General features: G+C 38.2%; 1 protein-coding gene across 1 annotated transcript; it reads right to left on the bottom strand.

The window, feature by feature from the left end:
• Positions 1 to 3,233: 3,233 nt before the first annotated feature.
• me3 (malic enzyme 3, NADP(+)-dependent, mitochondrial) lies at positions 3,234 to 13,412 on the bottom strand. Its single transcript, XM_066686333.1, has 15 exons — positions 13,244 to 13,412; positions 12,513 to 12,700; positions 11,376 to 11,509; positions 9,686 to 9,835; positions 9,448 to 9,523; positions 9,178 to 9,339; positions 8,158 to 8,261; positions 7,970 to 8,079; positions 7,797 to 7,894; positions 7,023 to 7,136; positions 6,628 to 6,733; positions 6,307 to 6,449; positions 5,982 to 6,155; positions 5,508 to 5,606; positions 3,234 to 4,345 (listed from the first exon to the last, which is right to left on the bottom strand). Exons 2-15 carry the CDS (start codon positions 12,693 to 12,695, stop codon positions 4,184 to 4,186), a joined length of 1,815 nt encoding a protein of 604 aa, XP_066542430.1. The 5' UTR covers positions 12,696 to 12,700; positions 13,244 to 13,412; the 3' UTR covers positions 3,234 to 4,183.
• Positions 13,413 to 13,787: the final 375 nt, after the last annotated feature.

Below are 13,787 nucleotides of genomic sequence, written 5' to 3' on the forward strand. Positions count from 1 at the left end.
TTAGCCAATGATCATTCTTGCAAGTGTTGCAGTACAACTAAGCAAACAAAATATACAGTAAAATGTAATAATTTTGGGTTATTTTGAATTTTATATTATTTTTCAAATGGTGTCATCCGATTTATGACACATTTTGGAAGTATGTATAAATTAATGCTTTTATTATTTTCTATTTTCTTCAGTTTCCTAAGACTTTTAATATGTGGAAGGTAATGCTATGCCCAATAAGTAGTTTTTCAGATTGTCTGCGCCCTCTACTGGCGATAGAATACAACTGCGGCATAATTAAATCTCCCACGGTATTGAGTTTCTTCCTTTCTTACGTTTAGTAGGGCATTAAGTGCAGACACCTAAGTTGCTCCATTTTGTGAGTCTTTAGGATTTCAGTTTTGTTTTAATTGAATGAAAATCCTGTTCAGTTGGGCGGTGGTCAGGTTAGTGACTCGGTGAAAGGGAGGAAGACAGTGACGTTCTTTCAATCCCTGGCCCCCAATTTTCCTGCCGGCTGTGGGAATCAAACCAAAGACCTTTCAGTCCTAGCCCTCTCCTCAAACCATTAGGCCACGATATGGCAGGCCCTACATTATGAGCCCTTCCTTTCATTTTGTGGTTTGCATATGTGACGTTCATGTTCAAATGTTCAAAGAAGTTTGTTTTGATTGTAGACTTTGAGAATGATATACACATGTCCAAGAATGACTTGGCTAGGATTTGTGAAGTTAAAAAATAAATTAAACAATTACGTAATCATCTTTTCAAGTTGTTTACCATGGTCTTTGAGGTCTGAGTACTCTTTCATTTAAAAATGTTCCAAATTTGATGTTCCCAGTCAAGTAGATTCTGCTACCTGCTTAATGATGGCATTGTTTACTGGCATCAACAACTTGGGACTGACGAACAGGTAATAAATGTAAATTCAACATTTGGAAAAAGTCTAGAATTTTTATTTCTTTACTTTGTTATGACATTGTATGCCTGTTTTACACCTACAGGTCCAAAGATAGATCATATGCACTTATTATTTCAGACAGCCTCATTTTGTCAGCTTATTTAAATAGAAGCCACATTTTTCCATTTTTCTATGTTTCTTTGAGGGTTTCTCCACTGAGGTATTTCAAAAATTAGCCTTCATTACTTCACTGTCTGTAAGTTTGTCACTGTGGTGGTACCTCAAGGGTACATATTTGTACCTTATTTTATTATAATTGTAGATGATAAATTGTGGAATGTGTATGCCCCATTTCATCTCCAGGACTTTTATGATGTTTTTTTTTTTTTTTTTTGACACAGTTCTATAATGAAATATTACAAACATGTATCTCTCCTGCTGGAGAAGAGAATGTACCTTTAAGGAACAAAAGTGGACTTTTAAAGACTGTTGTACCATTAAAGGTACATTTACAGTTTGTACTTTTAGTGACCAACATTGTACCTCTACTGTAGCTTTTTGTCTGAGAGTGTATGATCCCTTGTGGGTGTAACAGTTTGTAAAGGCTGGTGTGTGACCTAGTGTCCATATCTGAGATACCTTATATGTGGACATGTCATTGCACCCAAATTCTAGATATCATGAAGACTACCACAAATGTGGTACCTATTAGCTCCCGCTATAATGTTTCAGTATTAAGAGATAACAATGTACCGTACTTATATTTTGATATAAAACATTCAGCACTGGCTGAATACAAATGCATAATTTTAACCAAAGCACTTCACTTAAGATGACCGTATAAAAATACAGATCTCAAAGTATTAAAACACTCTACCGCTCAGTTTCTCAAGTCTTTTTCCTCTGGTCTAGTATTTGCAGCTATCTAAACATGGCACAAAAAGTAAGGAAATTTGTGTTTGGTAGATTATTTCTTTGTTGTACAAATGCTTCTTGGCAATGAATCTTATACCGTTGGAAAGCCTGTTCATTTTAAATGGTGCCACATTTGTAAGGAATGAGTTTGTGGGATGAGCAGTAGAGTTACATATGGGTTGTGCCCATGAAAAATTTGCCAAATGCGAAACAGCTTATTTTGTGTGATGGTGTGGGGCGGCATCTTCATCACTGGAAAAATGGGGCTTGTCATCATTGGAGGCAAAAGATGAAACTCTGCAACCAGTGGCAATCCCATATCTCCACAGTCTGGGACTAAACTCTATCCTCCAAAATGACAACACTTGCCCCCACCACAGAGCGGGGTTTATCAGAGCCCACCTCCAGAATTTGAGAATGGAGAGGACGGAAGTGACCAACACAACCATGTTGGCTGCTTGCGATGCGACAAATGCTGGTTGAAGAATGGGATGCCATCCCACAGCAGTGTGACCAGGCTGGTGACCAGCATGAGGTGGTGATGCCAGGCTGTTGTGGCTGTGTATGGTTCTTCCACACACTACGGAGGCTTCTGTTTGTTAAATGAATAAATTGTTAAATTGCCAATGTGTCTTGTTTCTTCAAACTTTAAACATCCTGTCGACCAAACGAATCAATAGCAGAATAAGCTGTTTGGCACTGGCAGTGTGGTTGGGAAAAATTTCATGGATGAAACCCACATACTTAGCTCTATTGCTCATCCCACAAATGCATGCTCCTTACAAATGTGGCACCATTTAAAAGGGAAATTATCAGGCTTTCCAGTTGTATAAGATTCATTGCCAAGAAGCATTGTTACAACAAAGAAATAATCTACCAAACACAAATCTCCTTACTTTTTGTGCTATGTTTGGTAGAAATTTAATCACATTTATACAACTTAGGATTCCTTTGGCCTTTGCGTTTTTGCAAAGCCTTTTTAATGCGAGATGTTGCCTGATTGTGTTTGGGAAAAGGATTTGTTTTAAGACAGTCAGATGGAAGTTCAGGCTATGGTTGTGGAACTGGTGAAAATTACCTGGACTTGCAAAAGGTGACGACCTAATTGAGCCAAATTTAAAGTCATGGAGCTCTTCAGTACCCCCTTTTGTTCTACCGGTGTATGTTTATAGACATTGCACGGATTTAGGCTTGATTCTGGACACCTGTGGAGAAATAACCAAAACCATTATCTAGTCATATCAGCTGTGAATTTGACACATGCTAATAATTAGAGAAAACCATCTATCATCCTCTCATTGTTTAATTTTGTACCAGTTCTAGAGCTCCTAAAAGGTTCAGTGTGACAGATTTCTGTTCAGTGTCAAAGTTATACTCTAATCGGCCTGAGCACCAATTCGTTTAAGAAATTTCAATTTTTAAATATCAAGTCCCTTTTTTCCATATATCCGCCATCATTAGAAGAAAAGAAATGTTAGTTTAAATGTTTATTTAAAATGGTGATATTAACTTGTTTGAATATCTGAAAATAGAATTCCTTTGTAGTGCATTACTCAAGCAAAGTAGGTTCATAACTGAAAATAGATGAGGACATAGTTGGTACTTCACATACAAAGCAATCTTATTTTGAGGATACAATATTCATACAGCATAGAAGACGCTAATGGAGTGCAACACGTTGGGTACAAGACTTCCTTTGGCAAAACCCTTGTATGCCACAAAAGGCCCTTTTTTTTTTAACAAAAACACAGAACAAAGTTTCAGAAGTAATCTACTCTGATAATATAATGCTTGAGGAAAAACAACCCCATTCCCTCTTGATGGGAACGTTCCATGAGTTGAGATTGGCAGTTACTGTACAAAAATAATCTCTCCCTAAACTGGAGTCAGTGCTTGGGGACAACAATTAAAGAACTGCTTCATAAAATTAGTTCATATAAATAAATATGTTTGGAGTGCATGCTCAAAAAGGGAGTAAATCAGAAGAAGTGACATAAAATACAATCCAAATTAAAAAGCATTCTCTTCTCCAGATTCCTGTTGGTTTTAAGTGGCAGTGTGCTGCCCCTCACAGTGCCATTTTTGACTGGAAGGCTGAAACAATGTTGATGCTTAACAGGCTCCTTCTTAAAAGTCTTCAACACCAGTATATGTAGCACATTTCACTGACAGATTCTTTGGCATCTGTGAGCATGAGCGATATCCTAAAAGTTGGTGGCTCTATTTTTAACTTGACAAATGTATTATTTGAAACATAATTAGGTGCTGAAAGCAGAAGTTAAACAAGTATGCAATCAGAAATCATGGCAGAAGAAAACAGAAAGATAAAACATGACGCTGATATGTAGATATCAGAGAGGGGGAAAAAGACTAGGGCAGCTACACATCCTGAACCTCCATGGCGTCTCTGGGCCATGTGTAGGTATCCAGGCTAAAAGAGTCATAGTCAGGGCTGTAGATATGAGACAACACAAATGCTTCTTTATCCTTGGGCTCAGGATACCAGGAGGCAATATCCAGTTTGTAGGCATAGTCTACAATCTGAAGGAGGAGAAAGACAGAAATATTCAGGGGGTTAAAAGAGTCAGAAAACATGTCACATTTCACCATATGTCTAATTAGCTATTAAAAGAAGTTTTTCTACTCCAGAGTTTTCTCACCACCTAGAATAAGAACTAGACAGGAGTCTTGATATTGCTCACTCCGTGTTTATAATTTAATATATTTCTATGGGTGCTGTGATGAAGATGTAACATACACAACTGTACCATATATTGATGGTAGAAATTTTTGTAAACATCTTTCTTGGAAGGCTTTACAATAGAAACAGAGCTGGGAAAATATTTGGAATTCATCATTTGTGAAGTTTGAAAACATGAAGAGAATGGACAGTTAAATTGGGAGAACCATTTGTTGAATAAAAGGAACAATTTCAGACTCACTATCAGCTCAAGTTTAAACACCCCTTTTTATTTATGTATATTATAAAGATAGAAGACTAGCATTTGTGCAACTAGACACAAAAAAAATACTTGTTTCACTGTAATTGACAGTAAAGTTCCAGATGGTTAGTAACACCATCTCATATTTTAATTACCATTAAAACTGTGCTTGATTACCATGTTCTGAAAAACTCACGTATAGTGTCAACTGAAGTTATCAATGGTCTCCCAGACATAGCCGCGATGGCACAGCATGTAACAGGAGTTTGTTTTATGTCAGGGGGAAACATGGAACTGGGACAGAGCACCGGAGCTGTCTAGCTGATGCTGATGCTCTTGTAAACATATTATATACTGACTTGGTTACATTTGACCTACTAACAATATATCTCATGAAATATTCTAACCAGAATTACAAACTGACTACCCCATTCCACATTAAATGGTGCTGTAATTAGCCCCCACCTTGAACTGTGAATAGTTCTGAGCCTCTTTCCACATTTAATGATTTGTTTATATAAGTTTGAATGCAACCTTAATTTAAACAAGTACATGGAGCTTCTAATTTTGTGTTGTTCAGTACATTCTGAACTTTTCAGCACATTTTAACTATAGTGTGAAACACTGTTAACTGTTATCATTTTGGCTACTATAATTGTGATATTAAATTCTGCAGATTGCAACGGGTTACACATCAGCTGAATTCAGTAACTGGATGACGCCTCTATATTTATGGACATATATTGTTTACTGTGACTAACCTTAACTGCAATCTTGAAGGACACTTCTCTGATGGTGCTAAGCGGTGGGTATAGTCTCCCTTCAGCCAGATGCTCCTCTGTAACCATGTCAGCTATTGCCTGAAACACACAATCAGCATAAATGTGTTTTTAAGCACTATTCGAAATGAGCTTCTTATGAGTTTCAGCAGGTAGTGTCACAGTCACACAGCTCCAGGGACCTGGAGGTTGTGGGTTCAAGTCCTGCTCCGGGTGACTTTAAACTTTTCAATTCATACACAACTTAATCTCCTTATTGAACACAACAAAGTGACAAATCGCATTTACAGTGGAATTGTTACAAGTGGACTTATAACATCCCCCCCAACTTTGGGGACCATGGATGAATTCAGTAAATGTTGTTCATTATGCCCATATTTAGACATAATAAAAAACATGAATTTAATCAGAACACTTCCTCATCACACTTTTATCATAATTTAGTATCATATTTACCTCTGCTGTGGTGAGGAAAATGTCATCCGATATGTGGCGCACTCCACAAGCTATGACTCCCAGTGCTACTCCAGGGAAAACATAAGCATTATTGCCCTGGCCAGGGTAGAAGCTGCGTCCATCTGTGAGAGTAACCTTTTGAAAGGGACTGCCGCTGGCAAAGATCCCACGACCCTGTGATACACATATAAAGCTACATCTCAATGACATTTCATATAACAAAGTACAATGTACACTGAATCATAAAGCATCATAAAGTATGATAAGAACAGTCTGCCCTGTCTCACTCTTTAAAACAGTGAGAGCATTAAAGGGTGTGCATTACCTCTGTGAGGTTGTAACACTGTTCCGCTGTGCATTCAGCTTTGCTGGTGGGGTTGCTAAGAGCAAAGATAATGGGTCTCTCATTGAAGGAGGCCATGTCCTTTATGATCTTTTCTGTAAATGCCCCTCCAATGGCTGCTACACCTGCACGAATATTAGTATGAAAATTAAAAATTACAGTTGTGCTTGATTAAATAGCAACTTGACTTTGAACATGACCACGCTGCAAAACCATATTATTCATCCTTCAAGATGGTATACAATACCTTCTCTCAGGTGAATTTTTTTTAAGGGTTTACTGGTGTAATGCATGTCTAATTACCAATAATTGCTGTAGGCTTGATGGTCTCCACCACCTCCTCCAGGGTTTTAATATTAGGATGATCATGAGCAAACTCTTCCTTCTCATGGTTTAAGTGACTTCTTCCCTGAAGGAACAAGGCAAAAATAGTGTTCTATGTCCTTTTTAAAACACAGAAAGGACTGGTTCCCCAAGACATTCAGGAAGGATTTATAAGACAAAGAATGTATTTATTACAACCATAACAATATTCTTAAGGCAAAGGAGCATTTATCTACCATAGATTATAATTATATTTTAAATTTAACTTAAACTTTCATGAAGAGCCACGTTTATGCTGTAGGAGGGAATCCACATTTTGACATAATGATGATAACATAAGTACACCCACAGGCTAGTTAGAGGAACATTTTTACCTTAACAATAAGCCCTTTAGAGTCCACCATCCAGATCCTCTTGACAGCATCAGCATGTGACACTCCTTCTTTAGCCATGGCCATGATGAGAAGATGAGCAATTCCCAAAGCAGCCTGAGTATTAAACAAATAAAAGATAGTATCAGTTCCTTTGGGTCCTATAAAGTGAAGCTGCTGCAGATTAAACTTGTTGTTACAGCACTATGCACAAGTGCTGTATCAGACTGGGATCTGGGAAATTTGAAGATCTGGGCATTTGTCATGTTTTTCAAATCAAATCAATATGTGCGGTGTGGCAGGACATAATCCGGCTGAAAGAGACCACTGGGAATAACACTGCCATGAAAGGTGTATCTAACAACGTTAAAATGGGTAGCATGTGTCAAATCGACATCCATATCCAATCAAATTTATTTGCATAGCGCTTTTTACAACAGATGTTGTCACAAAGCAGCTTCACAGAATTCCAGTAATGACAGATGTTTTAACATGAAATGTAAAACCCCTCAAAGTGAGCAAGACTGGGGCAACAGTGGCAGAAAAAAAACCTCCCTCAGAGCTGAGAAAGAAACCTTGGGAGGAACCAAGGCTCACAAGGAGGGACCTATCCTTCTCTGGTCATGAATATCCGAAACCAAGGTTTTCCAGAACACTACAACCCAGAGTATCACCGTTAGTTTCCACTATCATCCTGTTAAGTTGGTGATCATAAACTTTTGGCTCATTACAATAGGTCTTGGTGAAGAAACAAATAGCCTTTTGTGTACACAGTACCTCTCCAGCTCCCTGGAACACAAACTTGTGATCAGATAGCTTATTTTTGGTGATCTTCAGAGCAGCAAGTATGCCAGCAACAGCAACTGATGCTGTGCCTGAAAAAACAGAAAACAATTATTAAAGGGAAACGCTAAAATCTCTTTTTTTATTTAACCATAGCACTCATTTACCTTGAATATCATCATTGAAGGTACAATAACGGTTGCGGAACTTATTAAGAATGCGGAATGCATTACTGTTGGCAAAGTCCTCAAACTGAATCAGGCAGTTCATTCCATATCTGCAATACGAAACAATGTTACTCATTACACTATCATATCAGTTTTGTAAATTACACTTTGATAGACCTGATACTCACTTATCTGTGACGGCTTGCATGAACTCATCAATGAGGTCATCATATTCTTTTCCCCGCACTCTTTTGTGCTTCAGTCCAATGTACAAGGGATCATTCAATAGAGTCTTAACACAAAATATAAAACAAATCAAACAAGATGTTCTGCTGGGCTTTGCGGACAGAGCATTCTTATTCACTGAGTCAGGCCCTGTTATGCTTGACATGTTTCTTGTTTACACATTTAAAAAAAAATTTAGGTGGAATGTGTTTGTTTTATTTTTGAGATCCAGTACTCAAACATGCAAAGTAATTTGATCTGTGAGTAATCTGAAAGCAATGCACCCAGTTTGTCTACATTCATGAACTAATGAAGTAGTTCCCAATCCTGAAGGCCCTCTGCTTTGCAAACTTTCCACTCCCAATACATCTGATCCAACATACCAGCGCTTCTGGAGCTGAAGCAGTAATGCTAGATCAGGAAAAAACTTCAAATGTGCTAGCCAAAGAATTCTCTAGCACCAGTAAAAGGTGTGGTATAACATCACTGAAAATCCACCCTTTCAGCATTAATCCTGCTGCTCTTGTTTAACAAGATATTTTAAGTGTTTCCATATTTGGCACATTCAAATTTGGCACATGAACGCAAAATTTGAAAAAACATTTGTCACCAGTGTAAGACTATGTAGAGGTCTTCTGCCAAACAAGTGCTTAATAATTTGTAATAAATATTTTGAATGTGATTTTTGTAATACTAATACATTAATTGCTATATAAAATATGATTCATATCTATACAATAAGTTTCACATAATTGTTTTAAACAAGGAATAGCTCAAAGAATATTCTTGAAGTTTAAATGCTGAATGCTTAACTTCAATATGCTATTTTTACACCTGTGCCATACTAACCTAACTGAAAAACTGTAAGCGTCCTGTCTACAATGAATAAGAATGACCAAATACTGACGCCAGTGTAACAGAGCACTAGAGTTCTATTAATAACAAAAACAATTTATCTTTATGAATATAAGAATATGTTGAACCTCATTATCCGTGCCCACATCCAGTAGTACAGGAAGGCACTGCTGAGGATGCACTCCTCCACATGCGGTATAGAGAGCCAGCTTGCCCACGGGAATTCCCATGCCATAACTGCCCAGGTCTCCAAGTCCCAGTATCCTCTCACCATCAGTTACCACAATGGCCTAAGGATTCATACAAGACAAATTGGATATTCAAAAATAAATATGAATATGTAAAAAGGTCACTCTACACATCTGAGCCTCTTTGTGCTCTGACCATATCCCACACACCTTGATGTTATCCTCTGGCCATGAGTTCAGCATGGTGGCAATGTGGCCCTTATCATGAATGGTGATAAAAAGCCCTCTGGGGGGAGAAAAAAAATCATCTATATAATAATCCACATTTTCCATGCACAGTCTCCACTGACATAGTAATGTATTGGCAAACTGGACATTATCTGTATTAAATGTATTTGGAGTTGAATGGTAATACAAAGTATATCAAAAATAATTTTATATATATTACCGTGGTCTCCTGAAAGCCAGGCCATACTGCTGGCAAGCCAAGCCCACAGTGGGAGTGTAAACTATAGGCATGAACTCCTCAATATCAGAGGTCAGCAGACGATAAAAGAGCTTTTCATTCCTGTCCTGCAGGGTCATCAACAAAATATACCTGAAATAAAGAGACAGAGAAAATGAGAGTGTGACAAAAAATATAGAGCATGACATGAAGAAACAGACAACAGAGAGGACAGTAGGTAGAAATAATGAGAATAATAAATACAGTCTAGGCCAAAATTTTACATATATCAAGACTGAACACTTTGCAAGTCTTTAGCCTAGGTATATATACACATTTTTGGCCTCAACCTTGCAACAGTGAATATATGTATTAGAATATTTGGCTATAATATGTTTATATAGAAGTCATACTTACTCAAATTGCAGATTCTAAGTGACTCAGTTAAAACGAACACTTTGTAATTAAACTACCAGAGAGAGGCCACATGAGCATTCATTAGCTTCTCACAAAGCATGACACTGTGGTTTTGTGGCTTGTTTCTCTGCTCAGAATGCTTTTACTCCACTTTATTTTTCCATAAACATTAATCATTTGTTGCTTTAATAATGTGTAATATGTTGGATACTGCAGTGTATCATTTTCTTGTGTGTTCCAGACCAGGAGGACTGAACTAGTGAAAGTATAAAAACAAGCTTAGGTTCTTCTCCTGGTCTCTCAAAAAGGTTAAAGATTAAAAGACTAAGATTAAGACTTAAAATATATCAGCCACATATATTTTACAAAAAATGTAATTCATTCACTGTCTGTAACCGCTTATCCAGTTCAGAGTCGCAGTGGATCTACCCAGAATTACCTAGAGCCTATCCGGACTCACTGGGCGCAAGGCGGAGACACACCCTGGAAGTGTGCCACACTCTCACATTCACTCACACCTATGGACACTTTTTGAGTCGCCAATCCACCTACTAACGTTTTTTGGACTGTGGGAGCAAAAGTTAATTAATAAACCAATTAATCTGACAGGACTATATTCTTTCAAAGTGTGCTGATGTAAAATTAGAATTCGCAGTACTGTTCGTCTCTGCTTTACAAGTCTGTTTACTGATCTTTAATGAAGCACTATCACACAGGACAAGAGTTTTACAGCACGAGTTATGACAATGGGCTTTTCGTATAGCTTAATTTGAATGGGCTGAATGATCTCGCGAGAGTGGTTCACTATGTCTCTGCGTGGTCCAAAGCAGAATATACTGAGTAAAATATAAATGCTCCACTGCTGGATCGTGGCCTATACATGAAAAGGACATGACACAAATTAGCTGGCCTAACATAGCAATGTTGTATAGACCTACATAAAGTGGCAAGCTAGTTTGCACGTAAATATTTGTATGTTCGTCGATCCATATAAATGATTAAATAACAAACAATCAGTTGTCTCTTATTACTGTTAACTAATAAATAATTAACAACAGTGATTATTATCTGTGACCATATCACAGCTGAGCTAACAGCACTCTCTTTGGTGTAAGAAATGTATCAATTTTTCCTGTATTGTGCACTATATGATAATAATTAGCAAAGTTTGTGAATTTCTGAATAATTTGGAAGTAACTCAACAATATAATCAGTATTCTTAGCCCTAGGTGTTCATATGTATGAATTTGTTACAACAGTGTTAATCAAACTTTACTTGTCTAGTGGGTTTGTGCGTGTCTCATAGCTCTTCATGACTCTGAGCACTTGAACATCCTGGGAGAGAAAGCATGGAGGCAGCAGGCCGTGAATGCCCAGCTGAAGCCTCTCCTCCAGGGTAAACGCCATGCCCTGTAAGCCCAGAAACACACCAACAACCACAAGTGTAAACAATGGCTGTGGGCCAAAAATGCTCAGTCATCCCATAATCTGGTTTAAATTAAGCACTCAGACTGCATTTGGGTCTGTTTCTAAGATTAGGCAAGGTCCCAGCTAAGAGGAAAGGCATACCACATGTTGAGTCTATTTATTTCTGACCAATGAAAAGTGAGTGGCTGTCCCTCCCCTGTTACACTGCCTACTCCCTCTGTTTCCAACTTCTAGTTTGACTCTTCTGATCCAGCTAGCCATGTAATTAATCCTTTCTGTCTCTTTTAAAAATGACCCCACCCTTGCTGCAAAACTTCAAAAACAGGATACAAACTGCAGCTAAAAGCCTTTCTAATGCCCAAATTTCATGACACAGTCAAATTGCTCTGCGGAATTCTGAGTCATGTCCTGCAAGGCAGCTTCCTATTTTTCATAAAGAGAGTGCACTGGACATATTACAACTCCCTGCAACTAATCAATCATTTAATAAGTACACTGTACTGTACCAAACGTTTGAGACTCTGGCTTTCTACACCGACATTAAGGCTGACATCATTATGCTGAGTGCACAAAAGTCTGAATGGCTTGCCAGTTCTGACTAGCATCCAATTGTCACTCAAGTGTGTCTTATCAATTATCCAATGCTATGGACACACAGCACATTGGAAAACTCAGTCTGTCATGCTTATGGTCCTTCAAATGTTCAGAAGCCCTTCTTAAAATATTAAAAGGGGAATGTCCAGTGGAAAAATCAATAATTTGTAGTGATTTGAAGTGTTCAATTTTATATAAACGAAGTTTATTAGTTTTTATTATTTTTTAAGATTGTGCCCACATGTGCACGTAAACTATAAAACTATAATAAGATAATGTTTAAAGTGTCAGTCATATAACCACAATATGTAGTACATTTTTCTGAAGTAACTTCTAAGTTTCCACAGATAGATGAATGCATACTTCGGGAGTTAGTTTCTGGTATTTTTACCTTGTTAAGGTGGGGGTTTCTAGTGATATCATAGCCCCGTTTTTTGGTGCTGACGCTGGGCCTGGGAGCCCCGGCCGAGTGGCACTCTCTCCTAGGGCTAAGGAGCAGAGGGGCTGCGGTTGAGACCGCGCTGGAGCTCCGTCTGCACACAGACACCACACCCCGCACACACAGAGAACTCATGATTCCTGGGAGAAAAAAAAGAAAGAAAAACAAGGATGTTATTTCATTCCCATTAAACTCGACTGGGTGTTTCCAAGTAAAGCTGAAGAAAGCTTCTTACTCCAGTTTTCCGTTCCAATTTAAGTTGTGCAGCAATTAAGGTTAACGATATATGTTGGCTGTTTATTCAAATAATCATTTCCACCTTAAATAATACAGTCGTCACAATGTAAGTGGTGCTATTTAAGGTGGAGCGGAGAATTCGAAGCCGGCTGTGCTCATCTTGTGTTACAGCCTGACGTTAAGTCTTCAGCAAGTTCTCTCTCTCTCTGTAAACAACAAAGGGCCTTGCAGGATAAAACGCTCCATGCTAAGAACATAACTACTTTAAAAATAGTCAGGACGTTTTGTTTCGGCACAGCAGGACACTACATCATGTGTCGGTGAAACAGACAAAGGCTATAAAGCTTTGTAGTCTTAAAAATTATAAGTTTTATACCGGCTGAACGTAAAGTTAGCAAGCTAGCTACAACAGCACAAAGGATAAACACATACAGCTTAAATTTTACCTGAGACAAAGCGGCTCCTAGTCTCTAATGGTTACACAGCGGTAGCTGCTGCCAGCCTCCTGTAAGCTGTTTATTGGCGGTGGATGTTGCAATCCGCGGATACAGCAGACCCAGGTCTATATGACATTGAACCGCTTTTTCTTCCCCAATAGACCAGCCCTTGGTCTCACAATAATCCAGCCTCACAGTCTCAGACCCGCCCACTCTGCCTCAGCTCTCCAATCACCACGCACCAATATATTCAACTGGGAACAGGTCCAGGAACACACAACCTTCAGTGGGGTTTCTACAAAAAAAATATTCCATTTAATAAGATAAATTAAGCTCAAAGTTAAATGCGTGTTCTCAGTTATACTAAATAGCTTAATCCTCAAGTCAAATGTTTCCAGTAGTAAAAGGCCTTTTTTTGCTGCTCGTTCCCTTGCTTCTTTCCTTACCTTTTACCTGTTTCGGTGTTCAGTTGAGGTTGCTAAAATCGCAGAAATGGTTTGTTGACTTTAGGTTTATGAGCATCCAATTTAATTTCCTGATTTTTATGAAGCAA

The sequence above is a fragment of the Hoplias malabaricus genome, chromosome 12 (genome assembly GCF_029633855.1).
Source record: "Hoplias malabaricus isolate fHopMal1 chromosome 12, fHopMal1.hap1, whole genome shotgun sequence".
In the NCBI taxonomy this organism is placed as follows: Eukaryota; Metazoa; Chordata; class Actinopteri; order Characiformes; family Erythrinidae; genus Hoplias; species Hoplias malabaricus.

Coding starts and splice junctions, on each gene's coding strand:
- me3 (XM_066686333.1), bottom strand. CDS start 12,695: ATGAGTTCTCTGTGTGTGCGGGGTGTGGTGTCTGTGTGCAGACGGAGC. Junction 9,524..9,685: donor CTGGCTTTCAGGAGACCACG/GTAATATATATA, acceptor TTCTCCCCCCAG/AGGGCTTTTTATCACCATTC. Junction 7,137..7,796: donor TGTTCCAGGGAGCTGGAGAG/GTACTGTGTACA, acceptor TTTAATACTCAG/GCTGCTTTGGGAATTGCTCA.